This window comes from Anoplopoma fimbria, chromosome 3, assembly GCF_027596085.1.
Source record: "Anoplopoma fimbria isolate UVic2021 breed Golden Eagle Sablefish chromosome 3, Afim_UVic_2022, whole genome shotgun sequence".
Classification (NCBI taxonomy): Eukaryota; Metazoa; Chordata; class Actinopteri; order Perciformes; family Anoplopomatidae; genus Anoplopoma; species Anoplopoma fimbria.
Window position 1 is genome coordinate 4,859,074 of NC_072451.1, and position 23,654 is coordinate 4,882,727.

At 40.0% G+C, this 23,654-nt stretch overlaps 2 protein-coding genes across 3 annotated transcripts in view; both read left to right on the forward strand.

Annotated features, from left to right (window-relative positions):
- Nucleotides 1-6,117: 6,117 nt before the first annotated feature.
- On the forward strand, nt 6,118-13,070 carry LOC129088637 (ETS domain-containing transcription factor ERF-like). Its single transcript, XM_054595977.1, is given in 7 exon segments — nt 6,118-6,175; nt 9,049-9,175; nt 9,177-9,223; nt 9,226-9,277; nt 9,796-9,916; nt 10,787-10,880; nt 12,760-13,070. Coding segments are annotated over 7 exon segments (810 nt in total).
- Nucleotides 13,071-14,570: 1,500 nt separating this feature from the next.
- Nucleotides 14,571-23,654, forward strand: part of lig1 (ligase I, DNA, ATP-dependent) — a 45,667-nt gene continuing 36,583 nt past the window's right edge. The window contains exons 1-6 of one of the 2 annotated variants that reach the window (XM_054596343.1): nt 14,571-14,719; nt 14,836-14,904; nt 16,408-16,588; nt 20,417-20,612; nt 22,200-22,331; nt 23,170-23,604. In XM_054596343.1, coding sequence (XP_054452318.1) covers nt 14,703-14,719; nt 14,836-14,904; nt 16,408-16,588; nt 20,417-20,612; nt 22,200-22,331; nt 23,170-23,604 — 1,030 coding nt within the window. In that variant the 5' untranslated portion in view covers nt 14,571-14,702. The remainder of the gene's footprint in view (nt 14,720-14,835; nt 14,905-16,407; nt 16,589-20,416; nt 20,613-22,199; nt 22,332-23,169; nt 23,605-23,654) is intronic. The other variant, XM_054596344.1, reaches the window with a different exon arrangement.

Genomic DNA, 23,654 nt, shown 5'->3' on the forward strand with positions numbered 1-23,654 from the left:
TCCTGACACACAGACACACACACACACACACACACACACACACACACACACACACACACACACACACACACACACACACATTTACACACACACAACACACACACACACACACATTTAGAGACCCTAACACACACACACATGGAGACATCTCAGGGCCCCCAAACCATCTCTGCACTCCTTCCAATCCTCCCACACGTACACACTCACACATGCACCCACTGTACTGTGTGATGTAACACGCCGCTTAATTTTACGCATAACACGCAACCTGATGGATCCAGTTAAATGTAAATGAAGTAGAAAAAAAAAAAAAAACCCGCTCCAGGCGCCACAAAGAAAGAAAAGAGTAAGGAGCTGACAAGGAGGATGGATGATGGAGGGAGGAGGAGGAGGAGGATGGAGGATGGAGAGGTGGTGTTGACTTAGGAGGGAGGGGGTTAACTCGCTGCGAGAGGATGATACGATTGAGTGAGTGAGGGAGAAAGAGAGAGAGAGAGTCAGGGAGGATGAGAAGATGCATGGAGACGAAGGAGAGGAAAGACTGAGCAGACAGCTAAGCACCAGATTAAACTCCGGGGTCGTCAGCTGTAAAACAAACAGTCCTTTTAGCGGGGATCAAATCCAGACTTAACCCCCCCCCCCCCCCCTTACCCTTCTCCTCATCCTCTATCCACAAACACACACACAGTTTGTCACAGAGGAGATAATACCGCTCACTGAAGGAGTTGAGAGGAGGATGACAATCTCGGTGGAAAGCAAATTCCCGTCTACCTAAATTGCCCCTCAGGGAATGTGAAGTTTGATTATGCCCAGGCAGAAGTCCTTCATTATATTTGTTTTCTCTTCTCTCCACAGCTTCATGTGTTGATAGACTGGGCTAATATCTGGCACAGAAACCCGCTACAGAGTAAATAAAGCAGAGGAGAGAGTTCTTTTTTGTTTTTTCTCCTCCCTTACAACTCTGTGTTTAAATTACATCTTTACAGTAATATTCCCCTGACAATGTCGCTCGCCTCAATATTCAGCCCGTTTGTTTAAATCTCTCTTTCTGTCATCTGCCTTTGGATGCTGCCTCGGCAGCTCCATCAGTCCGAAGGCTCAATTTCCAAACTGTCAGCTTTTACATTCTCACTGTGGAGGCCTCTTCCTTTGTTGTGTGTTGTTTGTGTGTGTGTGTGTGTGTGTGTGTGTGTGTGTGTGTGTGTGTGTGTGTGTGTGTGTGTGTGTGTGTGTGTAAACCCATAAGCACCAGCAGTGTCTTTAATGTGAGTGTGTGTGTGTGTGTGTGTGTGTGTGTGTGTGTGTGTGTGTGTGTGTGTGTGTGTGTGTGTGTGTGTGTGTGTGTGTGTGTGTGTGTGTAAATCCATGAGCACCAGCAGTGTCTTTAATGTGAGTGTGTGTTTAATGTGTGTGTGTGTGTGTGTGTGTGTGTGTGTGTGTGTGTGTGTGTGTGTGTGTGTGTGTGTGTGTGTGTGTGTGTGTGTGTGTGTGTGTGTGTCCTCTGGTACTTCTATCTCTGAGAGCACCAATTTGAGTTTTAGTGGTTGGAGATTGGGAACCTTTTTTTGGAGAGTGAGGATATTTCTACTCGCCGCCTCAAAGAGTAGCTTGAGCGTTGAAGCACATTTAAAACGGAAATGTGTCAGTTTAGCAGCTTTCAACAGTATTGCGTGGGCTTCATCAGCAAGCTAAAGAATTGTGTAATTTACCAAACATCCTTTTAATCTTCTTTATGTTAAATGTTAATCTTGAAAAACTGAGGAAACAAACTGAGCATCTGCTGATAAAGAGGAGAATTTTCAGGGCTTTTAAGACTTTCTTAAAGGTGTATGTCAGGGTAACGGTAAGGGTTGTAAGCTTAAGATGGTTGAAACTCTAGTTTCTAAAGCATCCTGTATATTTTTACATTTGCAGCCTCATAAAAATAGTGATTGGAGTAATCCATCACAGTGAAGATCCGTCACACATCTGGAATTTTTTTTTTTCTCAAAAATTCCCTGCATTGTTACATGGTATTGCAGTTTAAGTGCAGATAACTCACACCAGTAATATAACCAACAAAAAATGACTTTGATGGATTACATGAATTCCAAGAGTCTGCTAACCGATCTTCATACCATATGGAAATATATGTACACCAAATGCAGCCCACAGCATGAAAAGCATGGTGTTAAAATCCTCATCAGTGATATATAAAGTACTCTTAATATGTTAAAGACGGGCAAAAACACGCAAAATCAATGCAACGCTCTATTAAGATTAAAGCTCAGAGGTTAGGATATGCATGATAGCAATAGCGGTCCTCACAAGTATATAAGTGCAAATATAGGCCAGTGTGTGTGTGTGTGTGTGTGTGTGTGTGTGTGTGTGTTTGGTTTCAGGCTTTTTGCATGTGACCCAGGGTCCCCAGGCTGCTAAAAGCCCAACATTCAACTCAATTAGCGGCATACATAATTGATAGCTGTCTGGGAGAGTATTTGTATTTACACTGAAATTAAAAGCCTCCGGTGTCAGCTATCGCATCTGAGGGGCGAGAAGTGTGTGTGTGTGTGTGTGTGTGTGTGTGTGTGTGTGTGTGTGTGTGTGTGTGTGTGTGTGTGTGTGTGTGTGTGTGTGTGTGTGTGTGTGTGTGTGTCTGTGTAGGGGGTGAATGTATAGGGATGTGTGTATATCATAAGCCTAAATGGATTGCTGCTGGGAGCTTCCCTGTCTGTCTCCTCCTCAGCTGCAGTGAAAACTAAATCACAGCTAATCCAGCTACAAACACAGCAGCAGCACTTTGTTCTGAGTTAAGTCGTCCAGAATGTGATCCTGTAACCGGCTTCTCACTGAGCTCACGTTGTAAAAACATCCTATCAGATTCAGTTTATCTTTGAGTTTATGGTTTTCACCTGTTTTTCTGATCGGAACAAATACTAGGGCTGTCAGATATCGGGGCCGATACTGACTCAAATAGATGCAGCGGGAATCGTGACAATAGAACAGATCTATTCAATTAAATTCTATGTATAAATACTATATTCATAATTTGGTAGAATTATAATGCCTGACCAATTTGTTGATGCATTTAAAGGTTTACCCTTGAATAGGGAATTCCTGTTCATTTTGAGGATTTTTTACCAAGTTGCTGGTGCACGATTTATTTTTCCAAACACGAATTCTCTTCACACATGGTGAATTATACATCTTATGACAAAAAAGTATTGCAAGCTCAATACTTTTTCGTGCCATGAAACGTATTATTTCAAAAAAGGTTTAATATTGAGTTGCACATGTGTTTGCTTTTAAATAAATTGATGATTTCTTAATGAAAAACCACAACTTTTAAAAATTTAAAAATTGCCATATTTTGAGTTCAAATAATTCAAGCCCCCGTTTTTTTTTTAGCTTCCTCACTCATAGATTAAAACATGTCCCTTCAAACAAAAGGTATTATGGGCTGTTAAATGTTCTTACAGTTTCTTTTCTGCTCCAACGTTAAAGGTCAAAAATGGTTGCATCTTCGTAATATGATTTCTTAACCTCTTCTCTAAGAGTTCACCCCCAGTGGAGTGAGACAAACACTTGAAACTCAAGGACACATTATCTAAAAACACCCCCCAAAATAAAACCAAAATCAAAGCTCCTCCTCAGTATCTTCATCTCCATGTAATCACCATCACGTAAAGTGCGTCCCGACCTCTCACAGCCTCCCGAGCCGTCGTGGCAGAGTATTGAACGGCCCGTTGACCTCGGCCAAGGTCGGTCCTCGGAGAAAAGCAGCTCTAGTGGAGTAAAGAGCTGCTCTGTTATTGAGTTCAGCGAGGAGAAAACCTGCAGTCAATCATATCCTCGTCCTATGATACGCACAAATCCAGAGAGTTTCCTATACCGGCTTATTTTTTCTTCTTTTCAGGTCCGACCGTTGACCCTCTCACTTGTAATGATGGTTCACTGCCGTCCTTTTCCACTCTGGGTAATAGCAGCAGTTGACCCTTCTTCTTACAAACAGAATCCGATGTAGTGCTTCTGCAACTATGGTTTCCAAATGAATCAGGGTTTTTTTTAATAATCGATCAATTCTTTAATCAATAAAATATCAAGAAAAATTCCCGTCTTAATGTCAAATCAAAGTTGATAAGACTAAATTTGCATTATTTGTTTGACCAACAGTAAAAAAATAAAAAATAAATATTCAATTTAGCATAAAATAAGACAAACATGTTTGCTTGATTCTTGACTTCACGATAAAAATAGCTCAGACAGTCAATGAATGAATAAATTATCTATTATTATTATGTATTATTTTTGGATTTGGCTCTGGGAGATTTTTCTGACATTTTATACACAAAACAATTAACCACAAAAACAATCAATAATGAAAATCGTTAGTTGCAGCCCTTGATAAATGCCTGTAATCAAAAGTTGGCGTTGATTTCTTTTGCTCAACTAACTGATTCATCAACAGATTGATTTATCACAACCTACAAGAAAACAATTTTGTGGGAGGATTTTTCTAGATTATTTGTTATTTTTAGAGTTTAGACACTTTTAAAGGTTCTATTTTTATCCAGTGTTTTTTATCCAGTGTTTTTTATCCAGCGTTTTTTAAAGTCCCACTATGTCTGGGATGGGGGAGAGAGGAAGGGATGTTGTAGGAGGGAGAGGGGGGAGGTGGAAGTGTGTGTGTGGTTAGGGGTGAGATGAGATAGAGGGTTTAAGATTCGGTCCATCCATCCTTCAGTCCTCCCAGACTTGAAGCGGGCCGGCCGACAAACTGATCATTGTTATTCAGCTAAAGAAGCTCCTTCCTCTCCTGCTCCAATCAAGGTAACGCGACCAATTGAATAATTATCACACTTACACGGGACTCTTTCATTAGCTGGCTCTCTGTAAACGAGATGATTGTAAGGGAGAATTATGAATTCTTGTGAGTGATTGGTTGAATTAGTCGTGTACAAAAAAAACAACCCAAAAAAACCTCTGACCACCTTCTGTGGCTGACTGGGATGATGATTCTAACTTGTCGTTTTGTATTTGTGGCATTCAGAGCAGTTCTGGCTTTCATTAGATTGATGGTGGATTTAAATTTGCATGTTTAGGCACTTAGAACAACCTCCTAATTTGTAGTTAACTAAAAAAACAGCCAATAAAAAAGGAGGAACACAAATGTCGGAGTCAACATTTGGGTAAAAACATTTAATTTCTTTGCAATCTTGTTTCAGCATGATTACATTTTAATTCATTGTGCCATGCTTTTTTTGTTTAGGCCTTTTTGAAAGCGTTACATGTGATTGTTTAAATGGTGTTTTAAAAGTTTAAATGTTTTTGGCTCAGCCCTTCAAGTTTCCCGATAATGTCCCCGTGACCCTGCAGTGATCATGTGTGAGTGTATTGCTGCACAGGGGGGGAAAAAAGGGGGGAGTAAAATAAGAGCTAAGGGGGAGACATTGTTTTTTGTTGCTCCAAGATAAGAGGATATTACAGCTCTTGGAAGAGGGCTTATAGGAGAAGAGGCATCATTCAGTGGGGGAAACAGGTTATGTGAAGTACTTCTCCAAGAGATTAGTTTTCAGCCTTCCAGAGAAGCTGGTGGGTGTCTCTGCACCGAATCGCCTGGGAAGGTCATTGCGTCTGTGGGCGGATGATGTGTGTGTTTATGGGTCCAAATCATAGAAAAACAATGGAATACAATATCTGCAGGGTGAGAGATGCTTCAAACACACATTTACGTTACTGCCAAGGAGTCTGATTAGCTCTAATCACAAATCAGCTGTTAAATTATATGTAATTTCAAGCACATTATGAACTGACAGAGATCTATCAACCTTATATTTCTTATTAATAATGTTCATATTGATGTAATATGTAATATGGAGTCTGGAGACTTTGTTCTGGGCCTATTCGTCATTAAATTAATACGCGTAAAGTTGATTTACTTTGATAAGTGATATTAAGTGCAGAGGTTGCTGTAATCTGTTACATCTCTGCTTTGTTGTGATGGTTAATTTAGCATCACATGACAACCAATTCATATTTCTTTTAAGCTTTTTTTTTTCTTTTTTTCTCTGCTCTCTGATGATGATGATCACAGTGATGAAGATGCTGAGTAGTTTATATTCTGGTGTGTTTTTTTAGATGCAGTGCAGCTGTAGCTCCTCAGCGGGACACCTTTCATCGCCTTACTGGAGTAGAAGTAAGTGTGCATCCACGCTCCTTCTTCTTCGTCTTCTCTCTTATTTACATGTGTGGGTTTGCGTGGGCTTTTTTCATTTGTGTGCTGGGAGATCTTTCATATTTATGTAAGACTGATTATGTATTCATTCTTTGCACTGTGCATCAGCCTGTAGCACAGTGGCATGATACAAATGGATAGAATCATGAAAAAAATAAACATATCATCCCTAAAGAATAGTCCCACTCTCAACCAATCAGAAACCATTATTGTACGTTGGCCTGGTTATTTTGAACGTCCTTGGTGAACTTTTCTTTACTTTGATATGGTGTCGACATAACAGATGCATTCATTTTGCATTTTACTGCTGTAGATGTTTACTGTGGAGTTAACTTTAACTCCTTTATACACTGTTGGGTAGTTTCTATAAGATCATCATATGTTTGTACTGTCACTGTCCTGTGAGCACCAAGTATTTCTAAAAAGTCAACCTTTCCTGAGATCAGAAAAACAACTTTCTGACGATACATTTCCCAGCTGATCAAAGTGGAGTTTATTTAGCTTAAAGATCCCATGTGTAAAAAGAGATTTTCATGTCTTTTTTATTGTAAAGTAGAGCCAAATAAATACTGTCAAAGTATCAAAGCGCTCAATACACACAGTCATAGTTTTCAGAACCTGTGCCATTAAAGGAGCCGTCAGGTTGGGACGTCAACGATGCGATAATTGGACCATTCCACAGATTTGGGTCTCGTGCTGTTTCCAAGATCGCTCTACACACATACACAACATATTGAGTGTGAATACACAGTGGTATGTATCTTTTGACGGATTGAACTGTTATTTCTTTCTTACTTCCTGATGTGTAACCGTGGATACATGTGCCAAACTCATGTGACCAAGCCATGATTGAACCATGAAGTTTTTACGCCTGGCAAAGTTAGTAAGAAGCATTACAGACGTCACAGAGCTGTCTGCCATTGTTTGTTATGAACGTTGTCGCCAGTACTGCATTGCATTGTGGGATATTCATATTGCATAGTGTTTTTGCAGACTGTGATATTCCACCAGAAATATATGCAATTTGTGTACTTCTCAGTTAAAAAAAAGTACCCAAGCTGTTACCTAGCAACGCAATTCTGTTGAAATGAGCTAAAACCCTTTATAGAGGTTGAATACAAAATAAAGAGTTTTTTGAACATCAAAGCATGTAAACATGTATGAGCCTGGAAACGAGCGTGACATGTCCCATTTAATAAGTAAGCAATTATTCTCAACACTTCATCTTTCAGTTCATCACAAACATTCAAAATCAACACATCACCAATACACACATTACATTTTTCCCAACATATTTATATTAAGACATGAAATATAGGATTATTTGCGTCAAATTCCAGGTTTGTTTAATGATTTAAACTGAATAAGTAGGATTTGAGGTTCATACGCTCCACAAACATTTTTCTTAAATTATAATATCTAACTTGAAGAATTTACAGATAACTGTTTCGCTGTGATAAATGAAACCTTTGTAACAAATAATCATGTTGTGAACATAATGAGTTTATAATTGTCTTCTTAGAATGAAGTAGGGATTTGTTTGTGCTCACAGAAATAATTACACATACTCTATGTCCTCTCTTGTTTTTAGATAAAGATTTGCATAACTTTTCAAAATCTTTCAAATTTCTCACGTTTTGTCAACATCCAAACTAATTGACAAAATAATAAAAAAGACAAACAAACTATCCAAGTTAAATATACATGCAGGAATCCCATCTGATCTGGGATGATGACATCTGGAGCACACAGTTAGAGGAGGAGCTTTTTAATTAAGTGTAGCAACAATTATCATTTGGAAGCTGCAGTAACCCTGGGGCTCTGGTGGGGTAGCGGCTCGTTTCTCAAGTTCCCAGTTTGAGTCTGACCTTTGTTACATGCAATACACCCAAAGTACTCTGAAGGAATACTACAGTATTTTGGAAAAAAAATGCTTCTTTGCTTTCTTTTCCAGAGTCACAGTAGATGAAAAGACCAGTCTGTACAATAAATATGAAGCCACAGCCAGCAGCTGATTAGCTTAGCTTAGCTTAGCATAAAGACTTGAAACAGGGGGAATCAGCTAGCCTGGCTCTAACAAAATATGCCTACCAGCATCTCTAAAGCTCACCATTCCAAAAACAGATCGTATCTATGATTGAGGGATTGCCTCTTTTATCTACAGGCCGACAGTATGAGAAAATGTATTGAACATTAAAGCATGTAAACATGTAGAAACCCCAAAATACCAGTATGAACCTGGAAATGAGCATAAAATGTTTTCTTTTAAAAGTATACGGCTCTCTAACAGTACGGCTCTCGACACGGCGACGGCCGAGCCGGCGGCTAGCAGCAAACAGTGCTAGCAGCAAACAGTGCTAACAGCAAACAGTGCTAGCAGCAAACAGTGCTAACAGCAAACAGTGCTAACAGCGGGAACAATGCTAAGAACGACAACGGTGTTAAACCTGAGGGTGAACCAGAGCGTGGGCGCTGCACTTCCACGACCATTATCAGCTCTGACGTGTGCACCCACAGCCGGGCCGGCTACGCAAACAAAGCACAGAGAAGCTTGGATTACAACACACAAAGAGAAGGCGCCATTACTCCGCGATATCTTTACACTGCAAATTGTTGTTTGGTGCTTTATTAATGCTCTAAAAATCAAATGTAGCATCTTTAACATGCTAGATTTTGTTTGCTCAGTACAGAAATGAGAGTGGTATCAACCTTCTATTGTATTTCCCAAAATGTCCAAGTAATTTCTAACCTACTCAGACTTCATCAAAATGTAATTTGTGGTTTTCCCAGACAAACAGTTCCTCATCATACTGTTCCTCCTCCCGTCTCTCCAGCAGTGCTCTTCCCTGACTGGGCCTACAAACCAGCCTGGTCGCCCGGCTCCAGACAGGTGCAGCTGTGGCACTTCCTGCTGGAGCTTCTCGGGCGGGGCGAGGGCGGGGCCATCGGCTGGGGGGGGAGTGGGGGAGTTCGTCATCCGCGACCCCGAGAGGCTGGCCAGGCTGTGGGGGAGAGGAAGGGCAAACCTCACATGAACTATGACAAACTCAGCCGGGCCCTCAGGTGAACCCACACAACTGGAAACACACTGACACAAACACAGCATCTACACACACACACACACACACACACACACACACACACACACACACACACACACACACACACACACACACACACACACACACACACACACACACACACACACATACACACGCACACATACACAGCATCTGAACACACTCCTCCCTCTCTGTGCAGCTTCTCCCTCGGGCTGATGCTGAAAATAAAACGTTCTCCTCGCCAACATATGTTGTCAAATTTAAAATTAAAAATTAAAAATGCACACAGATGTTACACAAGCCATTCGGGAAGCACTTCTATCTAAAGTGCCCTACAGGAACATGAGGGCATACCATAAACACAGCACAGTCTTGCACACACACACACACACACACACACACACACACACACACACACACACACACACACACACACACACACACACACACACACACACACACACACACACACACACACATCCAGAGTGTGGTCTGACACAGGAAACACTTTACTTCCAGATACTACTACAACAAACGCATCCTGCACAAGACCAAAGGGAAGAGATTCACCTACAAGTTCAACTTCAGCAAACTGATCCTGGTCAACTATCCAGGATACCCACCTCCTCCACCTCCTCCACCTCCACCACCTCCACCTCCACCTCCACCTCCACCTCCAGCACCACCCAGCCATCAGGTCGTCACCACATCTTTACATCTCATATTACGACTTAAAGGACTCCACTGTTTGGAAAAACTGGCTTCTATGTTATATAACGTTTTATATAAAAGTGTTATTAAAGCACCTCTTTTGTCTCTTTGTTGGGAGATACACGTAGTTTTATTTCCCATCATAAAAGCTGCAATTTGATCATTTTCCCAAACAGGAGTCTGGTCCTTTAAGAAAAGTTTTATTCCAAAAACAATTACATAACCGTTTTATTCAACAAAAAATGGGCCGACTATAAAAGAAAGAATTACTTACACTTCATAATTATATATAAAACTGGCTGACTTGAATAGAAATAATTTCTGAAACTTTATCATTTGATATAAAATGTAGAGGGGAGTCATTGTGTTAAAGTTATATCATCTTACCCACCTACCTTAGAAAGCACTGTCGTTTATAATTCAAGTAGAAAAGTGCTGTATAAGTGCAGTCTATTTATAAAAACACCATTAGGTTTTGTGAATTGGAATCCCAGTTTGGAATCAAACTCTTAATATCATGCATTGTAATCAAGTTTTTTTTCAATATATTTCAATTTTAAATGAGGCCACCAGTGTGCAAAACATCAGTAACGGCTTCCTGCTATTAAGTTTATTAATGTTTTAATCATCTGAAGTGCTTGTTTAACAGTTCTACCTCCTCTCAGCTACATATTTAATAAAACGGTAATAGATCCCTGGTGTTTTGTGCACTCTGTATCCGTCGTATATTGCATTGAAAGATCCATGTTCCCATTTCGACCATCCTCCCATCTCACCCGTCCATCCGTCCGTCCCTCAGCTGGTGCAGAGCGGCCTCCTTCCCTTCCCTCTCCTCCCCCCCGAGGGTGGTGTTCCTCTGTGTGGAGGAGCGGCCTCGCTGATGGACAGAGGAGGTAAGAACGCACCTTCACAGCAGGAACATCTCACAGGGAGGCTTTTAGAAAAGGCAAACGCATTTATTCTGTTTTTAGTGAGAGTTTTTGATTGAAAAAAACTGAATTTGGATCATGAAAATACAGAAACCATTGTATTGATGCTGTCTGTGGCTCTAAAGCCCATTGGTTCCTACCGAAGACATAAACCTTAAAACTGGGTCATAAGATTCAGCTTTATAATCATTATATGATACAGAATTGCACAATGAATTGAAGTTGTAGTCCCCATGACGCTATACATACAAAAAATGTAAAAACTATTATTCAAATAATCTAATTAGAATAGGATAAAACAATAAAAAAGGGAATAAAATAGAACAAAGTCTATAAAAGTTACACGAATATAAAGAGACAACTATATTATATTGACAAGATCCAAATAGATTATAAATATGGAGTTTCATTTAAAACTACTACTCATAGTAATAATTATAATAAAGGTAATAGTGTATTTACATTATATTATCATACCAGTGATTGCACGATGCGTCACAAAGCAAAAGAGAAAATACAAATACAAAATGATGAAAGCCGTGTGATCCATTCATAAATACATACGCACATTTTACAGATTTCTTAAATACATACATACATATATACACAAATACACAAATACAAAAGAAATGGCTCAGTAATTTCCCGAGACAGAAGGGAACTGTAGTTTTTTTTAGCAAACGTTGCTCAAACCAGAGTAGGTTGTGTATTTGTTGGGGACTATTTTCTGCCGTGGATTGATAGACATACACAGCAGCAGGATGTGTTTGAGTCTCTCGGTGCAACAGTTTGGTTCACTGATGTGTTTTTAATATTGTTTGGACAACAATGGAGCTCACAGAGGAAGAAGATACACAGAGAATACTTGTAAGTAGGAGCAAACCGTTTCAAAAGTATTCAGTACGGGCAGAAACTGCAGTGTTATCTGCTGGATATCTGAAGCTTTTCATCTTTGACTTTTAAATATATCACTTTTCCATCCTCCTCACACTCAGCTTGACATCAAGCTGAGTGTCCTGGAGTTTCGTCCTGGAGTTTCTTTTAGTTCAAACCACAAGGAAATTGTTTTATCTTCTCTGACTCCCATTTGAAGGTGAAATGAGACGTGTGAGGTAGGGGGAAAAAAATGCAAGGATGGAGTTCACTTTTGACCTTGAAGACAAATATTGGGTTTTCTCAGAATGAATAAAACATCTGGGGTATGACTGTGTGTTATGTTTTGAGCGTCAACACCAAAAGAAATGCTCTCCTACTATGTACCTTGAAAGTTGTAGTACTGCAGGTTTCAGGTGTAGTATTTAAAAGGTTGCTGGTCAGAATCCCATCAATGAACTACTTCAAATGTGCAGCTTTAAGCGGAATAAAATACATCAAATTAGATTTTCTTTGGAAAAACATCTTAACTCAAAGTTCCCTTACTTGTGCTTTTAACCGTATTTCACAGTCTTCCTCTGCAGAGAGTTTGTTCAGTTGCTATGACGATAGCTACAATTGAAACTCCTCATTCAAGTCATCATTGAGTTAAGCTTTTTTGTCAAATTACCGAGGTCAAGAATGTTTTTTTTCTTCTTCTTTCATAACTTTTGCCATAAAGATGTCAAATGTGTAAGTTATATTGTGCAGCATCAGCTAACAAGGTTTTCATTTTCTTGTGAATGACATTAATTTGATTTAAGGCCTGTTTAGTGCTTCAAGTTCATTCTGGAAAATAGATTTGTTTTATGAATGTTTGAACGTTAATTCATAAATATGTATCCGAGCTCTTTGTTTTCTTTTTCACACATGAAGACAAATCATTTTAAACTTTGATTGATGCGTCTCTCTCTCTGTTTCCCGTTAGCAGTCCAGCCTTTGCCTCACCCCTTCTTGCTCCCGTGCTGCCTCCCTAAGCCCATCCCGTCTCCCCGGGCTCTCCACGGCCACTTCCCTTTTATCTCCCACCCTGCCCGTCATGGGGCCGACCTGGGGGAGTCGGGCCTCCCACCTATCCCGTTTTCCCTCCGCGTCGGTGCCAACGTCTGGCCGCACAAGAGCCCGGCAGGCTGGGATCTGAACCGCATCAGTCGAAACCTGTTTGGTGGAGTGAAGCAGACGGATATTCAAGAAGAGGAGAGGAGAGTGGGGGATTTTGCACAGATGGGGGAGAGAGAGTGAGGAAGAGGAACAAACTACAACAGATGGACTGCTTTGACTCCTCAAATCTCTCAAAAACACTCCTCTTTTGTGTGTGTGTTTTTAAGCTCATTGTACATTAGTTTTCATTTTATTTATTAAATTGGACCATGATGTGTGTGTTTTTGTTTTATATGGAAATACTGAGGGAGCTACTTTTCTTCTGTCAGCACTTCACTCCACAGTAGGGGAATGGCACTTGTAAACAGTTAACAACATGGTTCTCGTGATTGAGTAAATAAAGCATTGCACTTAACTTAAATTATTCAGCAGTCTGTCTTGCATCCTCCCTCTGACTCTATGAAAGAAACGAGGGCTGCATGAATGATGCATTGAAAAACAGACAATGTGAAATTTTCATGAAAGGAGCCTTCATGTCTTCCTCGCAGCATCAGGACCAGACACAGGAGTCTGCAGGTTCCACTCCGACACAGCAGGGGGCAGCAAACCTTTCACAACACAGATATTTCTCGGTAGAGAGTCAGAGCAGAGATGTCCCAGAAGGTGAGATGTATCACTCCGTAAGTATTTTCGGGTACCTAAATCCAAATCAGAATCAGAATGCTGGGAAAACTGCAAGAAAGGTTTTACTTGTACACATCAGATTAAACAATACATTATTCCATGTTTTTCTACTATATATTTATTCTACATGGTTTATCTACCATGTTTTTCTACTATATATTTATTCTACATGGTTTATCTACCATGTTTTTCTACTAAACATTTATTCTACATGTTTTTTTCTACCATGTTTTTCTACTATATATTTATTCTACATGGTTTTTCTACCATGTTTTTCTACTAAATATTTATTCTACATGGTTTTTCTGTTTTTATTCTACATGTTTTTTCTACTAATTATTTATCTATGTTTTTCTATATATTTATTCTATATATTTATTCTACATGGTTTTTCTACCATGTTTTTCTACTATATATTTATTCTACATGGTTTTTCTACCATGTTTTTCTACTAAATATTTATTCTACATGGTTTTTCTACCATGTTTTTCTACTATATATTTATTCTACATGTTTTTTCTACCATGTTTTTCTACTAAATATTTATTCTACATGTTTTTCTACTAAATACATTATTCCATGTTTTTCTATTCCATGTTTATTTTTTATATTGTATTTAAAGAGACACAAATGTTGATCTATGGTGGGTTTTTTTTTGTACAACGAATTAATAATACCACTATGTTATCTTTTAATATTGCAAACAGTATCATAATAAGATAATAAAACCGAATATAATTAACTTCCTTACTGTCTACATTAGTGAATTATAATGTTGCATTGTATTTAACACTGTTTATTAAGGCTACAATATCTTACCTTTTGTTTTTTGTTTTTCATATAATACTTAAATAGAAAAGCATACATCTGTATCATGTATCAAATTTGCATACCGGAAACCGGACCAGATTTTATCAAACGAGTGACTGCTCCTCCTCTTCTTTTGACGATCTTTGTTTGAAATGTCATTTTTGGCGCCGAATGTTTTTTCCTGGTCGTTCAGCAGCGCGGGAGTTTTTGTGTGTGTGTGTTTTTGACCTAATAACGTCATAATCTCGTCTCTGTCTGAAGGAAGACTTCAACGACAACATGCAGCGGAGCATCGCGTGAGTGCACATAGAAATATAATGTTTTAATGACTGTATTACCATATTTAACCCTGATTATACTCATGCTAGACGTCCTATCAGGTCATTCACTGCTCCTCTTCTTCATCCACCAGATCCTTCTTCCAGCCCAAGATCCAGGACAAGAACATTCAGAAGAAAGCCAAAGATGAACCTGTGAAAAAGTATGATTTTTTAGTTTGCAATCACACAGAATGAAAGTGCAAATTCTGTGCAAGGGGTTTTATTTACTGCACCATCTGATGGAAACATGCAGAAAACTACATCCTGTTACAGAAGTAGAAATGTGTGGCACTTTACATGATGCATTTCTATTTTATGCATGTTTTTACCTCTACTCCAGTACATCTTGTAGGCAAATATTGCACCTTTCACCCCACAACATTCATACATTAATTACTTTTTTGATTACTGTTTATCAACCTAACAGATTTTAACCTATAAAGAAGTTAAAATTAACACAATCTTCAATTTTAGCAGTAAAATGTAACACACACAATAATGCAGCACTTATATTAATCGTGAATATTCAACTAGTCACATATATGTTCTTTTGGGAGGTTGACGTTTTTTTAAATTTTTGGTATTCGGATATTCTTTTTTTGTTTTGTTTTCGGACCCATCGGTGTAACAAACATGCATAAAGCACACCAAACCTTTTGGAAAATGCTTCTTATTCAATAACCAATGAAAAACAAATAACAATATTGTAGAATAAGAGAATCCTTCAAAGTTAATGCCTTTTAATTAAACTAAAAGACACATGTTGCAGTCCTGTGCCGAACACAGAAATGTCTTTTCTGAGTCATGGAGACGAGCCAGGTCCGAAAACCTCGTCTTACTTTTGCTTTTAATACTCTTGAGTACATTTTGCTGATCATATTTGCATACTTTAACTTAAAGCTACTTCAGTGAACTTCGTCTTTGTGTTGATTTTGGCGGTCCCTGTGGACAAAAGCGGTAGTGTTTCTGAGCACCAGAGTCCCTTTTAGAAAACCTCTCATTTTCCTGCAGCAGGGGTGTGAAAGTCTGAAAGTCTTCCCCGCTTAGTCCTGGTTCTGGTTCTCTCGCACCCCCCAAACCTGAGCAAAATAATGGAGATATTATTGTCTGTATGAATACTTAAAAATACCTGCTTTTATACCAAGACAGAGTGGCCAATGTGCAGGATCGCGGGGGAAGAATATTATGTGAGACACCAGAAAAAAACCACACCAGAGCATCAGCCAATTTTCACACATTCTGTTGTGTTGGAACTCCACTGCCAGCTTGAATATGGGCAATTATCTTTGAATCACTCTGAATTATGTATCTCCGTTGCTTGGTAAAACTTTTTGTAATCAAAAGAGATGATAACTTCTGTTTTGTTTTTTTTCCATCTCTGAGCCGCTTTGATGATAGCGTTTATTATCGCCACGCTATCATCTTCAGAGTGCGTCCTAAAAGCCTCTTTAAATCTCTTTTCTTCATGTAATGATCTCTTCGTCTTTGCGTTGACCTCTCTTTTACAGCTCCTGTCTTGATTTGAAATGTCTGGGTTGTATTATCCCGTCTGGAATACTTAATACAGTGCCCTGTGGCCGTGCTCTTGAACGCTACCATATGAAAGTGGTCTTATGGCTTTTATTTATTTATTTGAATTCCCCCGTGCCTGTGCTCGTCTCCAGACCTGTCAAAAGCCCCCTCAAGGTGCAGAACGGCGTCCGGGAGGCCGATTCGCCCGTCAAGAAGGTGGCCAAACGCAGCCGTCAGATCCTGGACAGCGACGATGACGAGGCGCCCGTCGTTAAAGAGCAGGTCGCTGCCAAGGGACAAGGAGACAAGGAAGCTGCTGATAAAAAAGAAAAGGTAAAGGACACTTCAATCTTCCTATTTCAGTGTATTTAAATCCAAAAAGTCAACACGTCAGCTGGAATTATTGTGACATTTGTGCAAAAACAAATAGACAATTTGACGGGATGTCTTTTGTGTTAACAAACAAAGCAATCTTTTTTATAAAAGGACGCCTGATGTTCTAGTTATAAAAGGTGCTTTACCACTAGGCTCCCCTCCTCCTTGTACAGTGTAGACGTCATCGCAGCAGTGTGTAACCCATCAAATGTTCTAAATCCACATTGTCCCCACACAAGCTGAACGTAATGAGACTGTTAAAGCCCCCGTAGGCGTACCGCTGCCTGTTTATTCAATGGTGGCAAAAAAAAAATATAAATAAAAATAAACCACATTGTTGCACAAAGACAGTAATTGTATGGTGAATCACCACTTTGAATGCATTCATCAATAAGCCGCATAATGAAACGACCTGATTATCGGCTTCGGCTGTCGCTCGACCACCTGTTGTTTGATAAACACTTCTCTTAACTGCCACGTTCATTCTCTGCCTAATGTGGCGGCAATTATTCATCATTTGTTTCCTTTTGAGGGGAGAGATTGTGATGGATACATGGCGTTTGTCAGCCTGCCTGACCCCCCCCCCCCACCCCACGCATCACTTTCATGTGGTTGCAATCATGGAATATCTGTTGTGACAAGGTTCTGCTAATACGTGAACTGTCGGCCACACACACACACACACACACACACACACACACACCACCACAGATAAATGTAGGGCAGCAACTAATGATTGGTTTCATCGGTGATTTAATCTTTTGTTTGTTTTTAATTGATGGTGTATGAAACGTAAACCAGAATGCCCGTGACGGGTGGAAGTCTTCGTGGGGACATAACGCTTCTAGCTTATGGGAAATAGAAAAGACCCGAAAGACATGATCACACAAGTTTTTCAGATCCAAGCAGAGAGAATGTAACTAACAAATGTGATGGATAGAGTCCCGACATTAGAGTCCGCATTTCTTTCACAACTCTCCTCATAATAAGATAAGATAAGATAAGATAATCCTTTATTAGTCCCACAGCGGGGAAATTTACAGGATTACAGCAGCATAGAGGATAGTGCAAACAAGAGACATAGTAAAACAAGATCAAAATAAGTATTATAAATAAGCAAATGAGCAATAAAAAAAACAGTAAAGAATTCACAGTAACTGAATAATATTATATATATACAGACTATTCTAACTAGTTTATAATCAAGGTTTATGAAGGAGGAAAAACATCTGAGAAGGTCACACCTATGGTAACACTTTTTAGCAGTTTTTTTTTTTCCCAACCTTCTTCCGTCTCCTATCCTGACTCGCTGGATGTAGACTGTGGATACAAGTCTGCGTTTTGTGGCATATTTCAAACGGCAATCTCCTCCCCGTCGCTGCATCCCCTGCTTGGCGCCGCCAAATATGTTTCTGATTGGTTTATAGAAACACAAACAAGTCAGAGTGCCCCCCCCCTCCCAAAACAAATACCAGAATGACTAACGTGGAGCTGAGATCTCTGTTTAGCGCTGACACAGCAGAGCTGAGTCGTACCCCCACAGCTCATCAGATGAGTAACTCTGCATCATTAACTCCACTCATCACGTCCCAAATGTCATCATCTGAATTGATTTTGAAAGTTAGATGATATTTAACTCTATCAGTTCTATAAAGTAGACACCATTTTCTTTTTAAATTATTATTTAGGAATATTCACTGTGGAGTTTTTTTCTTTATTTTTTCTTTATGCCTCCTTCTTTCCAATCCGCGATAACTCCGGAACGCCTACATGGTGGTCAAAGGTCACCGTTACCTCACACAACATTTATTTGGCAGTAACTCAAGAATGAATATGCTAATGATGACAATCTCACACAAATGTTAGGATAAAATAATGACATTTCATACAGTGCGTTGGTACTATTACCACATAGAATGGCAGAAGCTGCAACATTCCTTTATCCAATACTTTTAACTCTATTTCAACTTATTTGCTTTCTCTCTAACTAGTTTTTTTTTAAATCTCAACCATAGCATGTGGTGTTCAGGTGTTACAGTGTATTCAGGTTAGTAGGAGAAGTATCTTTATAGTAGATTTTTGGTTATTCTGTGAAAAAAAACAAGCATTAAAGATCAGCAACACTGCGATTTAAAATCAGTTTTTTTTTGTTTTTTTTCCCCAATAGCTGGTAATATTTCAAATAGCTGTTTTTAATCTTTACTGTATCTCCTTGAAACTGCAGAATTACCCCCTGAAGTATAAGTACCCCGGGTTGGGAATCACTTTAAAAAAAACAAAAAAAAAAAAAAAAAAACAACAACTTTACTGCGAGACCCACGGACACGTTTCTGCTTGTGACCTTCATCAAGGTCCTCCTCATCAGGGATTCTGGAGCCAAACACAAGCTACATGTACATCACCCACCCACTGCTGCAGTGCTCGGGGGGGACTGCATAGTTATTGATGGTTCATAAGGGATTCGTGCAGATTTTTAGTTCATGCAAGAACGACCCCACAACGATGATTAATTGGGACGTTGGAGACGTTTTCATGTGGAGGCCTCAACGCTGACTCTTTAAGCAGGGCTTTAGCAGTTCCCTGCTTTCTGATGTGTTTTGTTTCTTTTCTTCTTCTTCTTCTAGCAGCCCTCTCAACGATGCGCTTCATTGAGCAGCAGACTAGTTTCCTCGCTGGTGGAGGTGCGTGGCGTTCAGGGGTTGCAGTGTTGTTTTCCAAACGCTTACTGAGATTCGTTGCCTCATCGATTTTGCGTATTTTTCTTTTCAGCTGCTCCAGTTGACATATGGTGTAATCCAAAGGAACTTATTGTCTCATAAAGAATAACTGTAATGCAGAACTTTATGTTAAGTACAACTTAAAGAAAAGACAGAGATCCCTGTGTGCACAGTTGCGCTCAGGAACATTAGCATTAGCCCGAGAGACCGGCAGGCTTCATTCCACTCCAGAGGACAGAACCTGTTTGTTGTGTGAGCTCGGGGAAATTGAAAATGAGGTGCACTTTTTGTTTTACTGTCCTGTTTACGAGGACATAAGGGATGTCCTCTTCAGTAAAATGACTTCCATTTATGTTGATTTCTTTTGGCTGGATGATTTATGAAAAACTCGAGTTGTGTTTTAGGAAAGGAACCTTCTTTGTAGCAGATTTTATTTGCCAGGCCTGGGAGAGAAGAAAGAATGTTCTGTTTAAGATGGAGCAATGAAGCAACCGGTTGTTTTGTGATCAAGTGTGACCTGATGAGATGTGGATCCACTCTATCTATCTATCTATCTATCTATCTATCTATCTATCTATCTATCATCTATCCATCTATCCATCTATCCATCCATCTATCCATCTATCCATCTATCCATCTATCTATCTATCCATCTATCCATCTATCCATCTATCCATCTATCTATCTATCTATCTATCTATCTATCTATCTATCCATCCATCCATCCATCCATCCACATTGACAGGCCATTGTTTCACCAAAAGTCTATTATCAAACAATTTCAACCATTTACAACCATTTAAAAAGTGAATGCTCGTTTTGACGTGGAATAAAATGCCACATGGGGTTATACAAACAGTCCACAGTGATCCAGATCATATTGTTCTGTACAGCTGGACAACTCTTATTGTCAGTTGTTTGTCGGCTGTAGAAATAATCAAGATGTTGATGCAATGAAAAAAAAAAAAAAAAAGAAATCCCCTCAAATCAAAACCACGGTCTGCAGTGTTCATATCCATCCAGCTTTTGTCTATTCTGCCTCTCTACAAACACTGCTGCTCTCTTTCAGAAGGATGACGTCTTTAAGGCCGTTCCCACCCCTCTGTCTCCTCCACCTGCACCAGCCACCCCTCTGTCTCCTCCACCTGCACCAGCCACCCCTGTGACTCCCGCCACCCCGGCCACCCCGTCCTCGTCTGCTTCACCCGGGACCCCCAGCACCCCCAACTCCATCTCCCCCTCTGGGATCGTCAAACGCAAGACGGGTCAGTATCTAATCAGATTTAATGGTTTACTTCTTTCATTTGTTTTTGTTCACTAAAGACTTAATCTGTGAGTCGTAACTTTTTCGCCCCAAATTGTTGCATTTTCAAACTTTTGACACCAGCTGAGGATTGATAGTTTTTCTGCCTGAGGCTGTTTTACTTGATTATACTTATTAGCAGGAGCCTAATGTCTCCAAATCCTCATTATTTCACAATGAGACATTTATTACAAACTGAACGCATGAGAGTTTATTCACAAGAAAACACTAAATACACTTTCCACTCTTCCTGTTTTGTTATCCGTCTCTCCGGAAGGGTCTCAACCTTTACGACTCTTCTTGCGTTGCATTGTTTGTCATTTCTTTCATCTGGCGAAAGCAGGAATGCACGCCGCTCAAGCCTATGTCATTATTTTCCGGCGTGTGTTTGCATTGTGATGATATTGTTATTATTGCTGCGTTGTCTTGCGGTGTATCATTTCTGGGCTTTAATGAAACCAGCAGAGCAAGGCGTGTTGTTATTGCAGCTGATTGTTGTTCCATTCTGCTTTGCAGGCTTTGTGGTAACTTTCTTAAAAAAAAAAAAAACCAAAAAACTTATGAAGTGATTATTATGCAGCGTCTATAAGTGTGAAAGATGTTTTCTGTCTTTTTTTTTTGTTCATTATCTGTGAATTTTAAATTAGATGATCGTTACTTTCTGCATTTAACATAAAACAGAATGCCAAAGTGATTCCAAGTGGCGTTTTTTGTTTTTTTCCACTCTGTACTTTTCATGTCACAGCAGAAATATATGATTTTAAAAGGAGCATTTAAGCTACTTAGAGACACACAGGCTTCTGCTATCACTGCTTTGTTTTCATTTGGGAAGCAGCTCCTTTTTCTCACTTTGTTGTCTTCATCCTACTTCTGCAGCAGGAAAGCGGCTCACTCTCTTTTCATCATCCCATTCTCTTTGTGTTTGTTGACTGCAGTGTGTTTTTTTTGTTTTTTTTGTTGCTTTCAGCAGTGGTGCGTTGCCTCAGAGAGAGAGAGAGAGAGAGAGAGAGAGAGCGCCCCGCCACCATCACGTTAATGTCACTCTAATTGAAGCAGAAATTGCATTCTTAATGTCCTGGGTTAATGTTTTCATTATGGTATCTAGAAGACAAACATCAGCAGTGCTACCTGGTCTAGAACCCCCTCACAAGGACCCAAAACAGAGGCGGATGTGGAACCAAAACTAAGCATTGCCCTCGAGCACCTCTGCTGCATAAAATTACAGAGGAAATTACACAGAAAGCCTAAGCTGCTGTGCTGCATAATATCTTTCAGGATAGAATTAGTGTTTTCATTAGCAAAGTATGTATCTGTGATTCTCTTCTTCTTTTTTTTTTTTTTCTTCTTCTTCGTTGCCCTACATCTGCAGTTAGAGAGCAGACTCGTCCTGTTTTTCATTCCCACATCCTCGTTCTGTTTGATCATGTCATGATTTCAGTTGGGATGCCTCTCACTTATTCGTTTTTTTCCCCTCTCTCTCTCTCTTCCTCCCCGCTTCTCCTTTTTTTTATTATATTTTTTTATTTAACGCCCGTCCTGACGTGTGCAGCGAGGAAGATGTTCCCCAAGAGGAAGCTTGATGAGAGCAGGAGCGAGAGCCAGAAAGACGAGGCGGAGGCCAAGGAGGAGCAGGGTCAGCAAAACAAGCGACCCCGCGTGGAGAGCAGCGCCGGCAGCGCAGGTACGCCCTCACCTCTGCTACCGGTGTGATAACGGAGCACGGCTCTGCTAGAAAAAAGGTCCTGGAGAGAATGGAAAATGAGCTGGAGACTTTCTGGGATTGTCAGAGTTGAGAAGTTGCACTAAAATACAGAACTGCATATTTTTTTTTATTATTTCCAAATTGAAATAAAAACAAAACAATAAGAGTGACAAGATCCATGAAAATGATCTTTTATTATTTTTAGTCCTAGCCACAGAATAAATGTCCCACTAACAAAAAGCCACTGTGCCTGATTTGTTAGTCTGCGTATTTTGTTTATATTAACAAAAAGTAATGACTGTCTGCAGTCTTTTCTTTTATTCAGTAAAGGAGTTTTGCCACAGTCGGCTCCTCTAAACCAGTTTTTCTTTTTTCTTTTAAAGTCGCATGTGAACCTGCAGAAAAGCACAGCAGACAGGAAAATGGCCTCTCTCTTTAAATTGGCTTTAAATTGGCTCTTAAAGTACCAAAAGGGACTGTTGGATTCAGCCGTCACTTTAACCTGCGGGTGAGAAAATGTAACTTTCAGGTCTGTCTCCTCAGCCAGCCGGTATCATGACCCCGGCTCTGTCTGCTGAGACTCGGTCCTACAGGCTTGTCAATAGTAATTCTCTCTAACCTGACTCTCGGGTGAGAAATGGAAACAAAAAATCTAACCTGCGGCATTTATTGAGGATGGCTGTTATTTTGAAAACCACCTTCAAACATTGTCTCACGAAAAAGAAAAAGGGAAAAAAAAAAAACCTGTGTCTTCAGTGAACCTGCTGGCATTTATCTCTTCAATGACTCCACTCCCTTTCTGTCTCACCCTGTGTAGGGAACACCGATGAACCCATGGAGGAGGGTGTGAAGGAAGAATGTGTGGAAAAGGCAGTGGCCGAGGCTAACAGCCCAGATGAAGAGGTGGAGAAGAAGAACAAGAAGAAAGAGGAAGGAGAGCAGGAGCAGCAGGAGGAGGAGGAGGAGGAGCGCGTGAAAAGAAAGAGCTCTGATGAGAAAGTAAAGAAAGCTGAGGGGGCGGAAAAGAAAAATGAAGCGAGGGAGAAGACGGATGATGAGAAAGGGCCCGCCGTTGCCAAGAAGAAGAAGAAGAAGGTGGTGGAGGAGGAGGAGGAGGAGGAGGTGGTGGTTGAAAAGGACACGCAAGAGGGAAAAGAGAGCCCAAAAAGTCAAACGGCGAGAAAGCAGAAAGAACCAAAAGAGCAGAAAGATAAGGAGCCACTCAAGAAAGCTCCCATCAGCAGTTTCTTTGGTGAGGAGGAATTTGCATAGCTCTGTGAAAAAAAAAAAATGTGTCCGTAA